Source organism: Neolamprologus brichardi, chromosome 7 (genome assembly GCF_056152115.1).
Source record: "Neolamprologus brichardi isolate AB-2024 chromosome 7, ASM5615211v1, whole genome shotgun sequence".
Classification (NCBI taxonomy): domain Eukaryota; kingdom Metazoa; phylum Chordata; class Actinopteri; order Cichliformes; family Cichlidae; genus Neolamprologus; species Neolamprologus brichardi.
In genome coordinates this window covers 6350581-6374595 of record NC_142110.1, presented here as the reverse complement: position 1 = coordinate 6374595, position 24015 = coordinate 6350581, and the positions used below count along the sequence as shown (strand labels likewise).

Here is a 24015-nt window from a genome sequence, read left to right as displayed (position 1 = left end):
GTTTGGATCCATGTTCAACATCTTCTCGTCTTTGTGGAAACACACTGTTACATCCTGTGAGGCTGTGGGAGTGTGTGGGCGTGGTGTTGTCCTCTCCCTCTCCTCCTCCTTCTTTATTGCCCCTCCCCTGTCTCTCTCTGCCCCTGCCTTCTCCTTTTAGGGCACACCTGCTGCTCATCTGCCCTCGTTTACCACCAATTACCCTCAGAGGTGATATAAGCTGGAGAAGAGCAGTGTGGAGGTGGGAGAGGCTTCTGGTGGATTTGCTCTGTGCTGGTCAGTGTGTGAGTCTGGTCTAGGTGTGGAAAAGGCCTGCTGTGTGTGACCAGCCCCACTGTGCGTGGCTCTTTGTGAGTAGTTTTAACTGAGCGGTGGTTTTCCTTAAGTGACGGCGGCCTCCATTATTTTGTTTGGCCTGCCTGGTTATTGTTAATAGCAGCGTTGCTGTCTTTTTCTGTTGAAGCCTTATAGTTGTTTTCTTTGTTGAAGTGGTCACCAGCTCTTTGGGTTGACCTGTCTGATTTCTCATTAAAGCAGCGGTGCTGTCTCTTTTTGTTGTTACTATTTATATGATTATTGAGGTAATTGATTATAATAAAGATATATTTTGTGTTAACTACCTCTACCTGGTGTTCTTTTCATTTCAACCCGGATCCCACTGTTACTGCCCCCCATCCTCATCGCCTAGATTTTATGTGGGGACGTAACACACACATTTCTTTGTGGTTTACTGCAAACTGTGAACGACCTGGATATTCGGGTTTCTCCTTGCTCGCTTAAGTTCAGCTTAATTCAGAGAAATTATTCTCTTAATAACAAGATCTACCATCTTTTTTTAGATTTTAGTTTCTATAACGCACGGAACAATAAGCTGATGTAATTTTATAATAGCCAATAAATGAACATTTTAAAAAGTATAGAAGAAATGGGGGAAAGAGCCTTCAACCATGTAATGAGTGTTGACATTACATAGTTTGTCCTCCAAAAGGCACTTTGAAACTTCCCTGTTGGCAACACCACAAACACAACAACCAGCTGATCTGAGCCAAGTCAGACAGGGTGTAAAAGAGTAATCCGTGACTTGCTGCAACAAATAAAACAAGATTCATTTTAAGCTGCATTTTATGTTACCTTAAGGGCTCATAAATAGCTATGCATAAATGTTAGAGCAATCTCTTTATCATCCACTATATCGGTTCTTTAATATCACAAAATCCTAGGTATCGGAGTTAAAAATCCTGTATCGGCCAGCGTCTAGCAATTACACCTTTTTGTATATAATCTTGCAAAAAATCCTCCATCATATTGCATATCACTTACTTAACATGAAACAATGTGGAAGCTTACTTGAGAAATAACTTGAGTATTATTCAGAACCGCTGGGAAATTAAGCTTGTGTTTATGCTGGGAGTTCATTTTCATGTCAAATTATAATTGAGGTAAGAGAGGTGCAATCAATATAACTGCAACAGAAGCTGAGCTGAACAAATAGAGAGAGGACGATTTCACCCAGATTGAGCCACTGAAACTTTGTGAAAGTAGCACAAACTAAAAATGTACATGCTAATTTTAAAAAAATTATAAAAAAAAGGGGCGGGTAGAGTATCCAGCTGATGTCTCTACGCTCTATGATTTAACAGTTTAAATGGAGCCTTAGTAGACACAGAGTTACTGAAGGGTGAGAAAAGATGGGATGCAGACGGTGGGTGTGCAGAAGGAAGGATGGTGTAGTCAATATTTACTCAGAGTAATTGGTCTACACTTCCAGGTTCATCCCCGCGTTATCTCCTCCTGTTCTCCCTCGCTCACTCGCTGTGTGACCACAGTTACACACACATACACGGGGGATTGTGCACAATGCCCTGAGCAGTCCACAAAATAATGTTTAAAAGCATAAGGGATAAATGCTTGACACACTAAGGGATAAATGCTCGACACAGTTGCTTCCAATAAAACTGCCCAGGTCACCTTGGGAGTGTTGCAGCAACCCCAGAGGACCACAGTGAATTATTATTGCATAGTGAATTGTTCTTATTTCGTTTCTCTTGTAGTGCCATCTGTAATGACCTGCATAGCTACACTTTCTGCGGTAATGAGGTGGGTTTTTGTTCATTACCTCAGTGGCGAACAAGTATTGAGGCTTATTACGGAATTGACAGAATGACAGGGGCATTGGGATAAGAGGTGTCGAGCTTGCCAAAAGATGTACTCATCACAAGCTTGTTGCAAGAAGTGCTGCAAAAGGTTTGCTACTGGCAGTGTTAGACTCGTGGGAAAAGACGAGCTGTCCATCAACTGTTTCTTCTTTTTTTGGTCACTCCTCAAACACACCCACGCAGACACACATAAACATATATGAGAGACAGTCATTTTCCTGTCCTCTTGTGCTCCCAAAGCAGCTTTCCAATTAACCCAGTGTATCTCCGTCAGCTCTTTGAAGTCATTTTATATGGTTCTCGCCTACACTTGTTCTGTGGGGCTCTGAATGGACATTTCTGGGTTGTCAACAATGCGTTGCCCTAATCACGCTTCTTTGTGCGGTGTTTGGTCTGTGAATACTCACAGCTCTGTAACAGGTTCTTATTTAATCGTCTCCCCGGTGTCGCCGAATCCTCATAGGGAATTGTTTGCGTTCTTTTCTGTCATATTGAAAGACATTTACTGAACAGTATAAAACCTCCGAGATGACCGTTGTTGTGATTTGGCACTATATTTAATAAGTCTGATGAAAAATAAGCTTCTGAAGCAGAGGTTAGTGTACTGGAACAAGCTTGAATGGACTTCCATCACCTTCGATTACAATACATAATTACTTCAAGCAAGTTCATTTTCATGTGCTGCAGGCTGGCGTTCCCTGCAGCTGGTGCCACGATGAAGATAACAATGCAGAAAGTAAAACCGCCCCACAGTCCCTGATGCACACTATGCACATTCTTTTTTCTGTCTCATTCCTATCATGCTGCAGATGCCAAAAAAGCTGCAGTCACAGCACTTCAGGATCAGCTAAAGTTACTTTTTTCAAAGTAGAAAGTAATTTCAAATGGGACGTCTCAAACAGCTCAACAGACATTACCAAACGCACGCACACAAGCTGTTTCTGTGCAGTTCGACACTCAGTGTGTCTTGCAGTCGATGTGTTGATGCAGTTGCTGTAGTTCAGTGGCAGAAGAAAGAAACAGCTCTGAGAAACGTGTAAGAAATATACGAGGATTGTCAGAGATTAGGTAAGAACTGAAAGTCAAGAACTGCTCAAGAATTGACATTTAATAAAATGTGACGTCCTCATTCTTTTCAGAGTTATCTAAAGCAGACATTGTTCATAACGTGTCACTGAAACTATCTTTTTTAATTTTGTGAAATGACAAAATGATAATTTTTTGTTTCAAAAGTTGTGTGACGGTACTGGACAGATTCATATGTAGAGATTCAATTGGATACTTTGTATCCATGTATTGTGGTAATCTCATTATAATTACTGTAGCATAGGTAATATGTAGACACACTGTCTGCTACAAATTTCTGTATCTATGTCAATGGTAAGGTTGGGCGATTGGACGAATATATCGACTGTCGATGATAGGCTGAGCCTTTCGCCGATCGTTTTTACTAGTCTGTGCATGATTACATGAAACGAATGAAACATAGACACAAAAATGGATTTATTATCATTTTGGTAGTCGACCAGTTTGCCAAGTTTTTCTAATTAGTCGATTAGTTAATGATTATTTCAATAATTCTTATCTCCTCTTCCTGTGGGCAAAGTCTGCCCACCTGTGAATATCACCCTGTTGTTGAAAAGGGTTTACTATTCAGAATAAACGCTAATATTAATGTGAGAAGAAAAAACAAACAAACTAGGAGACGGTGTAGCTACTCCAGTTTAATGGTTTACTATCGCATTTCACTTAGGGCTGCTCGATTATGGCAAAAATGATAATCACGATTATTTTCACTGAAATTGAGATCTCGATTATTTGACAATATTTATTTAACAATAACAATGTATTGAATAATGGCTTAAAAGATTGTCAAAAAATAATATAAAATAGTGTGCAAATACTGATAACAGTGCAAATGTTTGCAATATAAAAAATAAATGAAAAATGTAAACATCTATGTTTAGTGAACTTTGCAGTGTTGCTCTGTGGTGCAGCTACAACACTGTAGTTTACACACTATGTCTACTTGATCCACGTCTGACTCCGCGAACCCTCAATGTTTCCACACCACTTAAGGTTTTTTTTTACCTCTCTTTTCAACCAACGGCAGTCACTCTCCTCTCCAAATAACTTCTGCTTAGCTTTCCGAGCTTCCCTCGGGTCCTTTAATTGTTGTGACGCCTGTTCGAAATGCAGAGAGGTGCGCTCGATTTGCCACACGGAGCAGCGCGAGAGTAAAGCACGAGGGAGGGGCTAATAATCGGCTCAGTCATTTTTAATGATCGTTGAAAGCCCAGATCGTAATTTAGATTAAAATTCGAGCAATTGAGCAGCCCTAATTTCACTCATTTGCTAACAAAACTGATCATCAACCATGAGAAGTTTCTGCCAGGTAAGCTAACATAAACAAGGTATCAGTGCGACACACCAACTAATTCTCTAAAGCTGACCCACCCAGAGTTGACATCACAGCTCCACGGTGTCGGTGTTTTAAATGCGTGTGCACCGCAGTAGCGCTTTCATGGAAGGAAAGCGCTGCTTTGCACAGTCTGCATTCAACTTTGTCTGTTTTGCGTGAAATGATTTCACATTTTTGAAAACTTCTGTTTCTATTTACTTCTTTTCCTCCTGTTTTGCCGTTCGCGCTATGTTATTCTTCGTTAATATTGAGTGTAGTCTAAATATGGAATGAAGAATTTCAAAAAGAGCTGCAGACCTGGCAAGAAACACCATTGGGACATAATGGCCCATGTTGGACTGGTGCCATGCCCACTGTTAGGTCAGGGGTAGCAGTCGTTAATTTAAATTTAAGCTGATGGTGCTCTTAAGGATTACTTGCCAATTCCCAGCTTTATCTAGCATTTGGACAGCAGCCATGATCGCTCGTGTAACATCTGCTTATATAATATATGGCTAACTCTATTTAACTCAACAAATCAGATCAGTCCTTTTGAGGTGAATCACTTCCCCCCCTGCAATGCTACACCAGAACTTAAGGTTCCCTTACCTGCCAAATCCCATTTTGATCCCTTTGCTAAAGAGTATACTGCTGTCAGTGTGCACATTGTGCCTTCGTTGTGAAGAATTGGTCAGATAAAGATGTAATATTTACATTTTGAAAGTGACCTGAACATATTTTAGTCTTATAAGTTATATTCGAAGCATAGTTAATTAGCAGATGGCATAAATGCTGCATCAGGTTTATAATAAGTTGATTATTGACGATGGTTATGTTATAAATATTTTAATCAGACAGGCTTTATCTTCTTATCGGCTCTAAAATGTATAAGGAAATTTTCCAAGGCATGTATTTATTGCAGCTCGATCTGATCTGTTAATTTGTAAAATATCGTTTTCACTTCCTGTTTGTTTCCATGGGCAAATAAGCCAGCTGGTGTTGATGAGGGTCAAAGGTTGAACAGTGTGTGAGTAGCTTTGTATGTAAGCTGATTGCAACTTGAAATTGAAAGCGTCTCCTTGAAGCCGAGCTATAAGTTAACACTAATGTGCGACTGCTATCTCTGCACCATCTCTATGCTTCACTGTGCTCTTGAAGTTAAGCTGGATTTTTTTTTTCTTCACTTGATACTGAAACATCATTGAAGCGACTCAAGATAAGAGAAGAGATGACTCATTGTTCTTATATCAAACCAGCCTTAATGTTTATATGTTGAAGTTGAGAGAAGTGGAAACTGAAATATCACACCACTCAGCTGAAGCTGCTAAGAGTAAGCCCGCCATTTATTTTGGTTTTTGGAAAGGTTGTTTGACAAAAACATAATCATGGCGATGTTTTTTATTTCCAGTTTAGATGAATCAGCGTAATAAATAATGAAAGAAATAGAAATCTGAATGTTTTCCTGTCCTCATAAGATTCAGGAGCTTTTTCTTTTTTATCACTCAGCTTTTTTGTTTCATATTGCATGAGACAAAAGGAGGCGTTGCGTCATGCATTCAGATCCAGAAGGGTTGTGCTGTCTCATTTAAGAGACGATCTATACATGGTTTCCAGTACCTGCTGCTGTTAAAAAAGCAGCAGTGGAAGGATGATGTAAGAACAGATTATTTCTGTGTGTCAGTTACTCAGCTGCACTCTGGAGGCTGGCTACATGTGCTAAGTGAATATCAACGAGCTGTGGTAAAAAATGTGGAGTTTTACTTATGAATTCACAAAAGCTGAAAAGTCAGAGGTTTTATTTTGAAGTGGGGTGCAGTGGATTTTGTGGTAATGAAGATTACTTCATTGAGAATGTGCACTGTCACTGCTGGAGAAAGAGAATTCATTTAACTGGATTATTTTAAAGGACTGAACAAATAGAAGCGGCATCTGAACATAAATACAGAGCGATATCTATGATCTGTATCCATCCGAGCATTTTAAAGGTTTTAATATTTGTCATTACTAGAGCAGGGCGATATGACCAAAAATATTTATCACGATATACATTTGAAAATTTGCGATAACGATATAACTGACGATATAATTGACACTAGACAAAATACTTTACAACTCCTCAACTTTATTAGTGCAAAAAACCCCATCAATGTATTTTCACTTAAACAAGCAGCTGTTTGTTGTGTGCATTAAAGTTATATAAAAATGTAACAGTGCAAATGCAAATTCCTTGCTGACAGTTTAATCAAAAGGCATTTCCAGCTGAAATTGGCCGACATATCCTCAGCATAACCAAGTATAATATCCACAAAACTTAAAAAGAGGTTATACACACACAATACGGTAATATTATGTTGAAGCACAGTACGTATCACTCCGCGAGGCTCCGCCTACGATAGCCGTAATGCTCCGACAATCCATCAAGCGGTGCGGCTTCGTAGCTTAGCCCAGTCGTACTAAAACATTTGACAGATTTTCGAGCGCCGTGTACCACATAAAATCGTTTCGAGGTCAGTAAACACAACGAGAATTCATAAATAAGGCACAAGGGATTATAAGGGGCTCTGTCGATTTTCAGAAAAATCAAAGGATTGACTTTAAGTGTGCCGTATTTTCCAAACAACACGGTAATAACGACGGCCCGCTAGCATGCTAGCTACCAAAAATAGTGCTTTGTTGTGTATCTGACGGACGAAAGCTAAACCAGTTCCACACCACTGAAGTTGCAGCATTTTTACAAACCAATTCTGGTTCATCCGTTTCATTCAACGATCCGCTTTCGCTCTTCTCATTCTGCGTCGCCGCCATGTGCGTATGTAAACAAAGGCACTGCGCATGCGCGTTTTACCCATATTCTATCGCGATATGTCATTTTCCTATCGTTGCCCAAAATTACACCGGTATTACCGTGAACGGTATGATATAGCCCAGCCCTAGTCATTACTATTCTGCATTTAACATTTTTATCCCTTTTCTCATTTTCAGATTTTGTTGACATTTAGACATCATCACTGTTTTTTGTTATAAATATTTAATGTCAAATAAAATAAAAAAAAGCTGCAGGTACCTACATATATTAAGTACTGTGCTGAATTCTTGAGCTTAATGAAGCTTATTGAAGTCAATATTTGGTATAACCAGCCGAGTTCTTTAGCACAGCCTGAACTGTTTTAGACTCTTTTAAGCTTCGTTGTAATTTCTTTAAGCAGTCAGTGGTTCTGTCGGCTCCTTGAAGCTTCAAAGCTCTTCGTTGGATGTTGGCTGCCTTTTGTTCACTTCTGTTCAAGCTGATCCCACACTGCTTTAATAATATTGACGTCCAGGCTCCGGAGGAGGGCCACGTTCATGACTGATAGTGCTCCATTGTGTGTATTTTCTATCCAGGTATGCTTTTACTGCACTGGCAGTGTGTTTGGGATCGTGCTGAAAAAGGAATCCGTTGCCAATATTTCCAGATTTCCATGGTATTACATGGTGTTGCACAGTGGATCAAAATCTAACTCCATTCATAACTCCATCAATTTTAACAAGATCTCCAACTCAACTGTCTGAAATGCAGCCCTAAACCATGACAGATCTCCTGTCGTGTTTTACAGATGGCTCTAGACACTCACTTTTGTAGCTCTTTCCTGACTTCCTCCTGCTGACAATTTGAACCAGAAATGTCAAATTTGGATTCATCACTCCATCAGACCTGTTTCCACTTATTTAAGTCAGGTTATGGTGTAATTTGGCATACCTCAACCTTTTCTCCCTGTTTCCTTTCATGTTCACGATAGCCTCCCTTCCACTGAGACCATCTCTAATGAGGCTTCACTGAACAGCAGATGGATCAACTGAAAGGTTAGATGAATCTCTCAGGTCATGTGTCAGGTCTTTGCGGGGTTTTCTCTTACTTAAGGGCGTGACTTTCAGATACTGTTCATCCGCCGCAGATCGTTTAGTTTTTGCGGGGCGGTTCTGACCTGTTTTCGTCCCCTACTTGTCTGTTTTCTATAAGCATACACTGCACACCACACCTGACCAAGATATACCAGTTTTGGTTTGTTTTTGTTTTTTTTAAAGCTAAAAGCACTTTGGGAATCACCTTGTTGATGCAAAATTCTATTTTATGGCTGTGAAAATATAAGATGTCGAGCTATATTTGCCATTTTCATAGATTCAACTAAAGAAATTGGAACAGTTGATATGTTTTTGCAACACGCTGCTACTAACAAATATGCCATTTAAAATTGGTGCTTTAAGTTTTCTGTCATGTGTAGACAAAACGCTGGGTCATCTGTTGGGTTAGATTTGCTTTGTATGCTCGGGTAGGTCAGTGATAAATGGTTTAACAATAGAATATAAAAAAAACAACAACATTCCTCTGAAAATGGTCGGGTACAACAATTAAACTGGAAATGAGCAAAAACCTGCCAGTGTAAAAATAAATACTTTGAAAGACTGTCGGAAAGCCTGGAGAACTATTGCATAAAACCACTTTAAAAAAAATTACTGGCTTCATGAAAACAAATATGAAAAAAACGAAGGACTTAAGAGTTTGTGTAGTACTGTGCAGTTCATTCATATACCAATATATCCCTCCTTTTGTTGTTATTCAGTTCAGTCATGAAAATAAATTAAAAAAGAAAAAGAACCGAAAGAGCACGGTAAATAATAATTACATTTTCACATCGCTGCACTTTACAATTGGAGTCATTTAAGCTGAGGACTCCATCAGTCATTGTTGTGGTAAGCCGCACTGCCATTTAAGGTGCAAAGGTCCGTACGTTTTTACAGCAGGTGCACTTTTTGCATCTCGTCCTCAAGTGTAACGAAGCGGCCTAGCAGCTGAACCCGTTTTAGCACTGCGGCATAAAAGTGTTCCGCGGTCTGTCCGAGACGCCTTATTACTGCCACATAGCTTTGTTTGCGAGCTAAACTGCTCACCACATAGTGTCAAACCTCAGCCAAAAGGCCGTGTCTCACATTCCAGCCCATTACGCCGCAGCTGCGCTGCGTCCACTAGAAATGCCCCAAACTGGTTCGGGGCACACGATTACTGTGCCGACGGTGTGCTTATTTTTGTTCTGCACGTGTGTATCGGTGCATCTGTGTAAGTCTAGGGTGAAATATGTGCTCTGTTTGTATATTAGTGTTCTTTGATGTTTGTATCTTTATCTTCCCTATCGTGATTTTCACCCACAATACTGTTAACACCGAATGACCTAGACCGCTTTTGTATTCATGAGATCTCCCTCTGTTTATTTGCTCATAGATTGATACGGCTTTTTAAATAGAACCGCTGCCTTTAATATTTTTCTGTCTTTAGACAATGGAGATAATAACAGATTTCCATTTTGACTCTGGTGATGAGTATCGCTGTAATGCAATCGCTCCACCTGTTTGATTTCTTTACAGAGCGAGTTCGTAATAGTCTGTCCTCTCCTCTGTTTCTCTTGTTTATCAACAGAGAGCCAGCTGCTTCCAGGGAATAACTTCACCACGGACTGCAACATCCCCGGAATCTTCATGTGTGGCGATGGCAAGTGTGTCCCGGGCGGGCGGCAGTGTAATGGACTGCCCGACTGCTTTGACAAAAGTGACGAGAAAGGCTGTCGTAAGTTCGTCATTAATAAATCCCTTTTTAACGACTAGATCCGCCTTTACCGTTGAAGCCAAATTGATTATTTAGAGTTACAGCAAGTCTTCACAACTCTTTTTGCGATCCAGCAGTTGTACTTCTTCTGACATCCCCGTCCAAAGAGCCACAAGGGCCACTTAAAACGAATTCTCTGCCAACTTAAATGAACTTCCCTTCTCAATCCTCAAATCGCTCTCCCCCTCAGTGCACCAGCCTTCCTCTTTTTCTTCCGGACCCTTGGCCTCAGTTTAGCACCAGGATGAAATTTAATACCATCAAAGCAAAGGCCGATTACTTCTGTGCGCGCAAATAGCGGCGCGTGCATAATTCTACTGTAACACTAGAGTAATAGTTTGGTTTGGATCCTCAATTTTAGTCGGCTTTGATCTTTCTGGTCTGCAGCTCCTCCTTTTCTCCCGCCCATCTCAGCCAGAGCTCACACAAAGATGGGATTGCTGATGAAGATCGACTTTGAGGCGCTGCCACACCAAATAGAATCCCTCATCTCCCGATATGTTCATCTCTCTGAATGTCTCGCCCTCCCGTTTTCAGTCGTCTCTGTGCACCATCCCAGTTTATCTCATCTGATCATTTTTGGCTTTTGGCTTGTAATTTGCTTTGCAGATGCCTGTTTTCATTTAGCAAGCAATAAACCTCCTCTTAAATCTTTTTTTGGTTTTGTTTTTCCTAACCCTGCTAATTTTCCCCCCAGTTAGAAAACAAAAACAAAACATATGGTCCTTCCCTCCATGCTTTGTTTTTTCCTCCTCGAACTGTCACTTCTCTCACTGTTCTCTTCTTAGCAGCTCAGGGAAAAGGCAGACAACTCTTGACAAAGACACACACACTGTCACACTAGTCTGTAAACTTACTGTATAGGTTATTGGTTGTCTTAATTTGGAATGACTTGGAAATCTAAGATGTATATTCATAGGGAATTTTATTGTATAGACCAGGGGTCTGCAACCTTTTACACCCAAAGAGCCACTTGGACTCGGTTTCCACACAAAAGAAAACACTCGGAGCCGCAAATACTTTTTGACATCTAAAATGAAGATAACACTGTATATATTGTTTTTTACCTTTATGCTTTGTGTGAACAACTAAGGTGTGTTGCTTATGAAATCCATGAAGTGCTACAGAGAAAATTACATTTTATTTATGTAATCAACACATTTTGAACTCTTAAAGAAATATAACAAAAGGAAAGACACCAACCTGAACTAAAATGATCCATGTAGCAAACAAAAACTGTTCTCAGCCACCACCCTTATATCGCCTTTGGGCTGTTGGAGCCTTGACCTGACTTTTAAAAAATAAAAAAGCACTATGCTGCTGAAAAATTTAAAGTAGATATTTGCAAAATTCTGCCTAAATATGTATTTTACCAGGTTAATGCGTGCGGTGGGGCGTGGTCTGCAGCGCTGCTGCAGGGGAGGCGGACGCACCTAAGCCACACCCGCAATCACGCCTCGCTGCCTTTACGTCTGCGCTATCTGTGCTGTTGTGTTGTTGGTGGTGTATGTCGGGCTGTGAGGTGAAAAGCTACAGCCGGCTGTATGCGTACAGCAACCGTGTGTGAAAAGTGGTCAATAAAGAGATGCTGAAAAGCGTGTTCATGCAAACATCGTCAGTCTGCCGTGATATGTTTACAATAAGACTTATGGTCCCGAACCTCTGCGCACAGCGTCTGCTAATCGGGGCTGTACGAAGTCAGTTTACGCAGGACTGTAAGCTGTCATCTGTCAGGCGTGAGCGGTGTTTGTCTTTAACATAGTTCACGGTGGAGAATAGCTGCTGACATAATGTGGATCCGAAGATCCATAATTGGCCTACCTGGGGTTGAAAGTCTCGATAAATGCACGGCGTTTCGGCGGGTACACCGGCTTCCGCGAGTGTGACGCTTATTTTGAGCGATGAAAAAATAATAGAATATAATTTTATTTTTATATTTCAATATCACAATAATCTTCCAATTTAGAACTACAAGTTTAAAAAAAAAAGAACTAAACACAAATAAAATACACTTCAGCTAAATACTAATTTATTTTCCCAAACCACGCGGAGCCGCAGTATAAGGACTAAAGAGCCGCATGCGGCTCTGGAGCCGCATGTTGCCGACCCCTGGTATAGACTATAGGTGTCAAACTCTGGCCCGCGGGCCAAATTTGGCCCGCAGCCTAATTACATTTGGCCCGCGAAGCCATACCAAATTACTATTAGAGCTGGCCTACTGGTATTATACAGCTAATATATATATTGTTTAGTATTAAGCTTTGCTTGTTCCATATTCAGTTTTTCAGCAAAACCTATTTGAGTCCATAAGAAAAGATTGATTCTTATATCTAGAGGAAGATTTTTTTTCAATAAATATTAATGTTATCCCGCGACTTTGTTCCAGTTTTGAATTTTGGCCCACTGTGTATTTGAGTTTGACACCCCTGGTATAGACTAACCTTTTTTTGTATACCTTTTGCTTGTGACGCCCTTTAACTTAAAGAAAGACTGTTGCATGAATAGACGACTATACGTTCAGATTCTCATCACTCACTGACCTTAATCTTCAACAACTGTCAGACATGGAATAGTATCATTTATGCATATGAAGTATCAGATACTCCAGTATAATACAGCCTCTATATCATTCTGGTCAGCCACTTTCACTCCAACAACATGCAATTAGTGCTATAGTTGCAGTTGTTTTTATTTTAAACATGACAAAACTGACAAATTAAATAGGGGAAAAATATCTGAGGAATGTCTGGTAGCCTCTAAATGAGCTAACAGATGAGGATAACATAAGCTGTTTATGATCAGGTTAGACTAGCATAACTTGTTAGCTCAGAAAACTGTCTTGCAAGTGTATGGAGGCGTCTGCATTGGTGCTTTTCCTCAAAATACATGTCATTTATAACGAGAAGCAGTATATCCATATCTGCAAACAATTTTAAACTTTGGCACAACACAAAAGGAACGAGACGCCCCACTGTGTTTGTGCTTGGAGTTTGAATTCAGTTAACTTCCTCGCTGCATTCTCAAGAAAGCAGATCACTGAACTGCCAACATAAACTGAATGTATATAGTGCACGCGGTGTCTCTCGCTGACACAACATGTACTGTATGTACAATATACCGCTACAGATTAAAACAAGTTATCACAAGGCATCACGCTCAGCCTGCTCGGGCTGTCGGAGCGCTATTTGTGTTTGCTGTAGACATCCATATTATCTGCTCTGGCATAAGTGGGCCTTATTATCCTCAAGTAGATGGCTAGTTGTCGGTTGGTATCTCTGGCGACTGCTTCCCGAAATCCCCAGACAAACTTCTGGCTCCATTAGGGGCTCTTCGGAGACAGACAGACAGATGGAGGGATCGGAAACAAGGGAGTAAGAGAAAGAGAGGGGGCAAAAAAGGGGACTCATTATTGTGGCTTCAGCAAGAGTTCTGTCAGGATTTGTATTATCTGAGGAGAACACAGTGCCTGGAAACTTTGTGACTGTAGCTATGCATTCTCTGCAGGTTGGCTTATAATTAGACAGCCCCTCTAAGAAAACACAAATAAACTCACAGTTATGGGTATATGTGGAAGGTGGTAGGTTTGTTGACTGTTTGCTTTCCTTCTGTCGTTGAGACATAAGGGTAGTTTTTTTTTGAGAGCATACTTCTCAGAAAAACACATTCGAAATATTACTATCATTACAAATGATTGCTGCAAGGCTTGCTTTCTTTATATTTATAGTATCATAAATCTCTAAGGTGTCCAGTGTCCATCCGCTGCCCTTTGCACTCATAGTCATTACCGTGGAGGCAGAGCAGTGTTGACTACTACTGGATATTAAATTTCCATCTGTAATGTGAGCAGATGGCTTTTGTCAAAAGGTTTCCATAAATACACGCCTTAATTGTTGATACGTGTCGACGTCTACATCGTTTCCGTCTCCTGGTCCATTTTAAGTGTCGCACTAGTGGATTAAGAAACAACAACAAAAGAATTCAATTCTCTTCTTTGTGTGGCTCATAAGCATGGAAAGATTGTGCTTTGCAGGCGTGCATATATTTGGTGACTTTGTGTTGTGTTTATTTTTGCTATATGTGTGACCATATAAAATTCTCTTACATTTTTTTTTTGTGCTGCAGAGCAGTGCCTATTTTTATCTCATTCATTTGCAGAAGACAGCTGTACTCAGAAAGTAGATCCCCGCATAAGCCCCTGCTCTTTAGCCAACAGATTGTGCTGAAGTCTCTCACCAAGGAATACTTAGCCTGTACCTGAGGTAAAGGTCATATGTGGGGACATCCCCCTGGTGTCTCATTAATGAGAATTTTATTTTTGAACACCGTGTAGCTAATGGGAAACACAAGAGACAACAAATCAGTCTCAACTCGTTCTGATCTCTTCAACATAAAACATGAACATAGTTTTTAAAAACATAAGCGTATACACTCATGCTGGTGTGCAGTGGTCCAATCGGTAAGAAAAAAAAACTATTTTGGAAGATGGATCCACCTACACATGAACTTAGGATGACATTTTCTAGGAGAGTTCGATTTTTTTTTTGCCAGCAGTTGTTTTGCTTCCAAAATAAACTTCTTTCTGCCTTATTTATTGACCTGGTTACATTTTATTCCAGTGTTGATACCAGTTAGACGGTTCGCATTTGCATTTGCATGTTCTTTTCTCAATCCTTTATTTATTTGTAGATATGTCTCATTATGTCACAGCTGTCAGCCCAGCAATTGTAAAGCCACTCCTGTGTTCTTCCCAAACCCCACTTCTCCTCTGCTGTTTGTTTGTTCTTCCAGTCGCCTGTAGCACAATGGTCAACTGGAGTTGTGTAAATACTTTTTGCTGGCTCAGTTTTGGCTGAAGGAAAAAGGCAATATCTCCAGCCTGAGTCTTATTTCATTTAAGATGAATCTTATTGTATTTCCGCCTCACTAGTTGAGGCCAGGACCCCCAAAGTATTGTTTTGATCGAGCCTTTTTTCTCCTGGAGTGCAACCTCTACTTTGCTGTACATTAAATTAATTACATTTTAGGTTAAAACATGTCATTTGTAATTTGTCTCTTTTTTGCAGTTATTCAGTCCCGGGGATCTGCCATCTATGGGCAGTGCTTGTGTATATATGTATGTCGGTAGATTAAAGGCGTCTTTAAACTGAGATTCAGAGGCAGGCTGTTGAATAATTCCTCGCACAAAGAGGTCAGAAGTACCATCCTGCTCTCTGGTGTCCATAGCGCCAGCCCGGGAGAGTGTTAGACGAAATGGATGCTGACAGACGAGAGAAGGAGGAGAGCTGACTGAGCTCACTGGGCCTCAGAGCCAGGATTAGCCTCTTTGCCCTTGTCTGGACAGGACATGAGTAGACGAGAGAGGACGGATACATAGCAGGGCCAAAAGGGTGAGTGGACGTGATTTAGAACGCAAGAAGTGTAGAATCAAAGACGCGGACACAGAAATGTAGTTAGGAGAAAGAGAAAAGACGGAGAAGTGCATTTCAAAGCAATGATTGTTCTGAACTAGTGGCCCTGCAGGCTGAGGCTCTGGCCTCTCTGTGTGGGAGAGTTCACATATTCCGAACTCTGCACTCACAAACTTCTCTGAAACTTCTATGCTGCTTTGAACTACAGGGCCCAACAGGAAGGCCACTGGCCATACCGAAAGGCTGCGCATCTCCTAATTCAATGCTCAAACTCAAGTGGTTTGCATGACAGCATGCCTTTAATTAGGGCGATAACTCTTCACTGCTTGAACTTGATCTTGAACATTTGTAATTGTTGCACAGTGGGTCAATTAAAATCAAGCTATGAGGGTTGGAAAACACTTCACTAGAACTTCTGCCCAAATATAAATAATAAAATCAGGGAGCTATTCAGAAGTTGTTTAATGTGAAACAGAGTACACAAGCCAACAGTTACTGTAAAAAGCAAAAGGGCTATTACTACAGCTAACTGAGCTGAGCTACAATACCATTCATTTGTCATGCCAATCAGTAAAGCTTGGTTTATGCCTTACATTTAGCAGCAGATGTGTTTGACATCTTTAAACAATATTAACTTAAATCTGTCTGTAATTCCAGACATGCTTGAAACTTTTACATGTGAGCTGTAGCCTCACACGTGGTCTGCTATTGAAGTCTCTATTAAGACTCTATTAACAGTGCAAAAATCACTATTTCAAGTTTTAATTGCTTGTTCCACTTTTTATTATCTTCATAACATTTAGGAGCAAAATAAACTCCTCGGTTTATTGGATTAAATGAATATTAAAGCCAGGACCAACATCAATAGTGCTGTTTTTGTTTTGTTTTGTTTTGTTGTGTGTACTGGCCTTCGCACAAAATATTAATGACATCCCGAGTTCAAAAGAACCACTAAACGCTCATCAGCAACAAAGCTCTCCACATCAGCAGGGTTGATTGTCTCTACAAAGATTCCTGACACAGAATGGTTCTTTACCAAACTCTTCGTGGCTATATAATAGGGCTGCCACGATTAGTCGACTAGTCACAATTACATCGACTATCAGAATCGTCGACGACTGATTTAATAGTCGACGTGTCATTTGAAGCTTTGGAAGATCACAAAAGACGTGGGAATAAGTAGTAGGATTTAAGCATGTAATAACGGACTGAAACAGAAGATGGCAGCACTGCATGTACAAGGATACCAACTGCCGTTAAACTGCGAAGAAGAAGAAGTAGCTCTGTCCCAGAATTCATAGCGCAGCCCAGCTCAGTTTCCAACAATGGCGGCAGCTAGTTAGTTTTAATATTACTCTTATTATTCTTTCTGGGTCACAAAATACACGTTTAACATATTTTCAGGTGAGAATGTAGCTGTGTAAACCTCAAATATCTGCTCAGTTTATCAAGACACCACATATTTTCAAAAGCGCTCCGATGTTTTCGGAGACGTCTGTTACCCACTAGCTTGATAGCTAGCCGGGGGCAAGGCTCACTAGAGGACTCCTGGCAAATCATTTTCAAACCCACGCTGTCTTTCGCTACTCAGGTTAAACATATATAAGTCACTTAGATAACTTAAAAATGTTATTGTTTGGCCTTTTTTAGTATTTTATTTGTTTCTGAGTAAATCGGTTTGGCTGAGATTAAAGTTATAGTTTTTACACAGCTGAATAAACGTCAAGAAGACAACTGATTATCAGAAGTGTGAGATGCTCGAGAATATACTCCGGTGTCCCGTTATATTTTAGATAGCAAGGAGTTTATCTGCAAATTTCATTAAAATTTAATAAACTATCATCTTGTCTTTATTTTTAGTTAGCACATACCTTAAACACTTAAAGCTGTAAGCTAATGATAGTTATATAAGAGCAGATGCTGCTGGTGCAATAAGCTGTACGTTTTATGTCCAATGGATGCATGATCTGATTAGTTGACTAATCGCAAAAATAATCGGTGACTAGTCGACTATCAAAATAATCGTTTGTGGCAGCCCTAGTATATAAGGTTTGGCTAAGATTAGGACTGTGTGTGTTTAATTTTAACACAAGAGCAATGTAAAGTTGGGCAAATCCCAGCTTTACATGACAGTGTTTCTATACTGTATGTGGCTCGTTTGTGTGTGTTTAATTTATGAGGACAGACTAGAAGGATATGCAGGTGACTTCAGTTATTAATAGTGTGAATGATTTATGTGCCAATTAGTTGTTTATGATGCTTAAGCCAAGATCGAGCTTAGTTTAAATAGTTTCCTAATATTGTAAAGCGAAATGTAAACGTTGTTTTATTACTGCAAATGTAATTAAAGGCTTAACAACAGATGTTAAGCCTACCAAGCTAATGAAAAAGGGAGAGCAAAGCCAACAGAAATGAAATGGTGCTTTTACTTCACCATCAGTTGAGCTCACCTGACCTCTGTTTGCCATTAAATCACAATCACGTCACAAATTATTGCAAACAAATTGTTGGAACTTGTGTAAGAAATCCTTTCTGTGACTAAGGTAAAGTGGGTTGTCTGCCAACTGGAAGGCCGGTGGATTGATTCTCCAGCTGCTACAGTCTGTATGCTAAAGTCAACTATACAGGAGCTACATGTACACGCCTACCTGTGCAGTGCTAATAATAGTAACTCTTAATGCAACATGGACATTAAAAAGACTAAGAAAACTATCCAAACTAGAAAATCTACTGGAGAATTCTGTAGATGGCAGTAAAGATATTGGTATCACTCTCTGCTCCCAGCGAGCCAATCAACAGCCAAGCAGGGAATCTTATGAGCCAGTCATATTGTGGCACTGACACAGGACCGAAATTGGTAACAAGCACAGCCTGCTGGTACATTATAGTCGTATTGCTTAAATCATAGCATAGTAAAGATGTGTCCATAACATGTAGTAGAGCTCTGGTAGGATGATACAGAGACACTGACCATTCTGTGACCATAAACAACTTAGTATATGTGGGTTTGTTTTTCCCACATCGGACTGGTGATTCTGCGAATACAGTTTTTCTAGCTCCACACTGCTTTTAATATATATATTAAAATATATTTGATATCACATCTACTCAAAATATTAGTTTTTTTTCCTGTCATTTCACCTTTTTTATGAATTGTCAATCAGTTTGTTCCTAGTGATGTCTTAGGGGTTATTGCAGTTACAAATGTTTTGACCCCAGTCAAAATCAAAATTCTGCCTATGCAGTATTAATAAATTAATGTATTTATTTAGTTGTTTAGGTTTTTTTCATGGGTCCTCAATCATATAGTTTCAAGAACTAGCCCATCATTGCTGTAACATTGCCTGGAGGAAAACTCCACCTGCTGATGTGACTGCAGTGCTTGGCCTAAAAAAGGTGTTACCTCTGCTCCCGAATCACAAACGGGAAGGTAGTAACTGTTTGCTCCTCCTGTCACATGCCAGCATGTCCTGAGCATAGCATGAGGTAAACTGTGTGCTATAACTGCCTGTTGTTTGTGTTTAGCTTCAGTTGCTTTGAATCGTTTCCTCTCCCTGGACAAGCTAGAGCTCGGTTTGCATTGCCAGCAATAAATCAGACTCAGTCCCAGTGGGTGCTCAGGTCCACCGCTCTCCCCTTTGTCACAGATTTTTTTTTCATAATAATTAAGGGGGGAATTTCTAGGCCTAGCCGAAGGAGGTGGTTTTCGGGTCTCAGGATTTTGACTCTGCTTCTCACAAATAATGTGGTTTTCTTGGCTTCATCAAACCATGACCTCCAGCTTGTAGCTGAGCATGAAGTGTCAGGAGCAAGATTTAGCACCCCCAATTCTGAGGCCACGGTTCTTAGCTGGACAAAGGTGGAGTGTCCACTCTAGGTCGGGAAGTTGATGCCTCAAGAGGAGCATTCTGAGGTCTTATTTACGAGTGAGGGAAGAGTTGAGAGTGAGTGTAACAGATAGATTTGTGCAGCTTCTTTAGTAATTGGAATGCTGTACCAATCTTCTGTAGTGTGACAGTGAAGCTGTCAATTCGTAGATCAGTCTACATTCCTACCCTCACCTGTGGTCACAAGTTCTGGCTAGTGACAAAAAAATAAGATTGCAGATATAATCAGTGGGAATGAGGGTGTCATGTGGGAGGTACTTGGAGTACAGCCAGTAGTCTTCTGTGTTGAAATGTTCAAATTGAGGAGCAGGCTACCTCTTGGGTAGCCAGGTGTTTCAGGCATGACCTAGTATCAAAAATTAAACTAAGAAGAAGAAGAATAAAGTGGGCTTTGGAGTGCCAAGTCTTGGTTCTAGAATGACTTTGAGAAATCTGTAGTCACAAATATTCCGTTTGGTTTCCAATATAAATATCATGCATCCCGAGAGGGGTCGGTCTTGGTATCAGCCTACCCGATGAAAAAGAAATGAGAAATAAAATATTAAAATATAAAGAATTTGGAAGATGGAAAACAGACAAAGGTTTAGTGGGTCAGAGTCTGGTGGATTCCATGAGCTTAATGGTTGATTAATCAATAAGCTGGTGTAATTGATACCAAGGAACGGGGCTGAAATATTTATTAGGTTCCTGCATGAAGCCTTTCACTCTGGTGCCGTGTCTTTCTTCTCCTCTGACTCTTTGTTCACTTTCGACTGAACGCTATCCTTGTTCCATCGATTTTCACAAATTAGCCAAAATGATTGCTGCTGATGCTTCAAAGGAATAAGAAATGCTGTCTTGTCATTTTAGAACCCATTGTTGGACACTATCAGTTCAAACGAGCCAATTTTAGCAGTGTGTTGCCTTCTATGATGAATATTGCAGCAGCGTTATTATCTGACAGATCGCGCGCTGCTTTTTCACCATATGCCCTTGCTTCTCTTCCCTTTATTGGAATTTGTTGAAATATCACTGATATTTTACACACGCCTTCGCTGTGTGGTATACGAGCCGTTCCCGCTACCCCATCCAGCACAAAGTTTGATGGCTTTGCAGAACACCATTGGTCCGTAAACACTTAAGATGAAGGCAGCTCTATAATGTTGCAATGCCCCTCACGGAGTGCTATTGTATTGTACAAAAGAGTGTGCAGGGCTTAGACAGTGAAATGTACAGTGCAATGTAGGGATTATTTTGATCCCTAGGCCCACTGCACTGAAACTACCCATGCACTTTTTGCTTGCACCCTGACTCCATTACCGATTGATTTCTTCCTTTCAGAAATACTCTGCAAGGTCAGAGAAACCTTTGAAGTCATCAGTCTTTTCTACTCTTAGTTTCTGTTCTCTCCTCACTCCAAGTGTTTTTCTTCTTGTTAGTCTCTTCAGCGAGTCCTTCTCCTTACTCTGTCAGTCATGCATGCCCATCATGGCTGCGACTACCTGAGCTGAACATTCTGTTCTCTGAAGAACCAATCAGGGGAGAATAATTTAAGGGCATAGAGGCGCACACCGGGGGAAGAGCAAAAGCATGCCATCGCAAACAGGGTTGTCGGATTCCACCCGACATGAACAGTGAAGCCACAGGGGAGATAAATATAAAGAGCAGTGCTCTGTTTCAGTTTCTGTTGTATCATCCAATGATTTAAGTACAAAATATGCCACGGTGCTACAAATCCAGGTCAGGATTTGAACTACGATTAACCTGTAGATTATGAAAAAGGGTGAAAAAACAAGTCTTCTTTTATTTATTTACCTTTAAGTTGAAATTAAAAGACAGTTGTCACATAGGTGTTTAACAGAAGTATACTTTTTAATAAAAATGTCAAGCATTATGTGTAATTGCATATATCAGACAACAAAAAACAGACATGTTTGTGTTTTTTGTGCCTGTGTTTGTGTGTCCTCCACCTGTGAGCTTCAGTGTGAACCAGGCATGTGGTAGTCTTACTTCAAGAAATCTGCTCGACTGCTTACCCCATTCGTTTTCATTTGTGCTGCTCAGCTGAACACTGGAACTAAGTTTGGAAGCCACCGAACACCCTGTCTGCTTTTCGTAAACAAACTTCTACAAAGGCTTAGAGGAGCGAGAGAAAATTTGGCATAAAAGTAAAGCAGCAAACAGTGATGACAGAAGGGATGAAGGCAGGAGGAAATCGACGCTTTTACAATGTAAATTGAAGAGTGTAGCAGAGGACCTGAAATCAATCAGCATTACCTGGATCAGCAGCGGTATTTAAAGTTGAACTTCTAATGCCCGGGATATGGTTTTGTGTTGCCATCTCTTCCACTCTAGTTTGATGGGTCTAATTAAGTTTTTGCATTTTTGCTTCATAAACAGCTTGGCTTAGGCTATGAGGGGATATGCAACCCAAAAACACAGCTAAGCACATTAGCTATATCTGTCCAGCCAGCTGTGTTTGTCCCACCCACCAATTCCCCTTCATAAGCTTGCCCTTGATGTGACTTTTAAGTTAATTTTGTGCACAGACGCTGGGCCGGAAGAATCCAAGCCAGCTGGATAAGTGGTAATTAGGATTCACATGAATCTCAGAGCAATAACATTTCTTTCTTATGTATAGAAATAGAAAAGAAAATTGGTAAAAGAAGAAACACCAGTGTAAATGAATACAAATAGATAACAAAGGATTATGTTTCCTTTGTTTGTGGCCAGCAGACTCTCACTTTAACCCCCAGCGGAGCGTGTGTTTTTGTTTTATTACTAATCTTTTAATATCCCTGAAAGCTACAGAAGAAGACTTTTATGAATGTGATATGCTGCACAAAATGAGATTTGGGTGTTTAGGAGCTCTGCTGGCCAGGTAAACAAAGGCTTCCCAGACTATAGACACATAGATCGGGCACTATCCCAGCTTCCTCCCGCATCCAGAGGATTACATTTCATCCCGGAGATGGGTGCTCCAAAGCCTTGTGGTTATTGCGCCTTGCCCTCCCTGTTGCTACACATAATCGCCACAGCTTGAAAGAGCTCATAAATCAGGCTACCGCAATAAATTGTAGAGGGAAAAATGTGCACCCCTGGCATTTGAAGCAGCACATTGCCAGCCTATGAGCGAGCCAATTCTACCCACCGCATTCAACACAGGGAAACGAAACACATAGAAGGTTTGGTGGCTTTCTTTGACATTTCTAGCATGCCCACTCACTTCCCCCTCCCTGTGTGTTTGTATGTGTGGGTTGCTCCATCCTTCTGTTGTTTCCAAGTGTTCATAAAATGTATCATGCTACTTCCTCACTGGCATGCGTTTCTGTTATTTACCAAAGCATCATAACAATGTCTTAGCTGTAATTCTTAGATTTTCTTTTCTCTGTCTTTAGTAAATACTCTTACAATGAGAGCAGGTCTGATTAGATTTCCAAATGCCAGCTTTACTTAAATGCTTATTATTGGAAGGGAAAAATGCATCCAGTAGGTAATTTTAAAAAAGTCTCGAATAGAGAAACATAAGTCTGAAACATTGCATTTTATAATAATATAACTCAGTAATGCAAACTGTAAATATAGCAACCATGGTTCTCTTGCAGCAATGTGTGTGTGTGTGTGTATTTCCTGGTTGGAATCCGACTTCTACAGTAACTTTGCAGGGTCTTTTCTGATGTCTTTGCTTGTATCTACCTGTTATCTTGCTTTTCTTCTTCTGCCAGGGAAGATCAATGAGTTTGAGGTAAAAAGCTAGGGCTTGGTGCTTAACTGAGGTTGCCAGGCATTGATGTTCTGCAAGCTCTTCACTCAGTCTCAGGGCTGTCCTGAGAGATAAGGCCCATGGCCTGCTTAGGCTGATCAATGGCAGAATCCATACAAACTCTCTCCCACACGATGTACTTTCTTTGTCATTAACTGATTTTTTTTTCTCTCCTCTTATCAGTACCCTTTGGTTAAGATCTTACCCATTATGTGTCATAATTGTGGAAATGGGAGTATTAGCAATGCAGAACAAAATGGGCTACCTTTTAATGATTCTTTATCCGTAAGCAACTGTTTGAACATTATATAATATTGAATGGCTGTGTGTCTTTGAATGTTAGAACATGCAGGTTTGACATTTTTGGACAATTTCTAACTGCAGTAGATATGAAAAGGAACAAATGCAAATGAAATGCAGACTGTCAGCTTTTAAATTATCATGATCATACATAAGCTGTTAATTTTTAATACTTTGAAGAAATCTTTTAGAGGCAATGACTATCAAGTCAAGGAACCATGGATGTCACCAAAATGAGTTTTTCTCCATTGTGATGTTTTGCTGAACCTTTTCCTGCATCCGTCTTTGGTTATTGTTTGATCATGGGTTAATTTCCCCTTAGTTTTACCTGTTTACCAAGTGAAATGTCTTCTAGATCAGGTTGAAATCAGATGACTGACTTGGGCAATTGAAAATATTCTGTTACTATTGGATCTCTATCTGCACTGTCCAGTCGGTTATGCTTAATTAGGACGCATCTGTTTAAAATGGATAGCCCTAAACACT

General features: G+C 40.3%; 1 protein-coding gene across 2 annotated transcripts in view; it reads left to right on the top strand.

Moving 5' to 3' along the window:
- Positions 1-24015, top strand: part of ldlrad3 (low density lipoprotein receptor class A domain containing 3) — a 103300-nt gene that overhangs the window by 36383 nt on the left and 42902 nt on the right. For both annotated transcript variants that reach the window (XM_087842955.1, XM_006789568.3), the window contains exon 2: positions 10007-10153. In XM_087842955.1, the coding sequence (XP_087699081.1) occupies positions 10007-10153 (147 nt within the window). The remainder of the gene's footprint in view (positions 1-10006; positions 10154-24015) is intronic.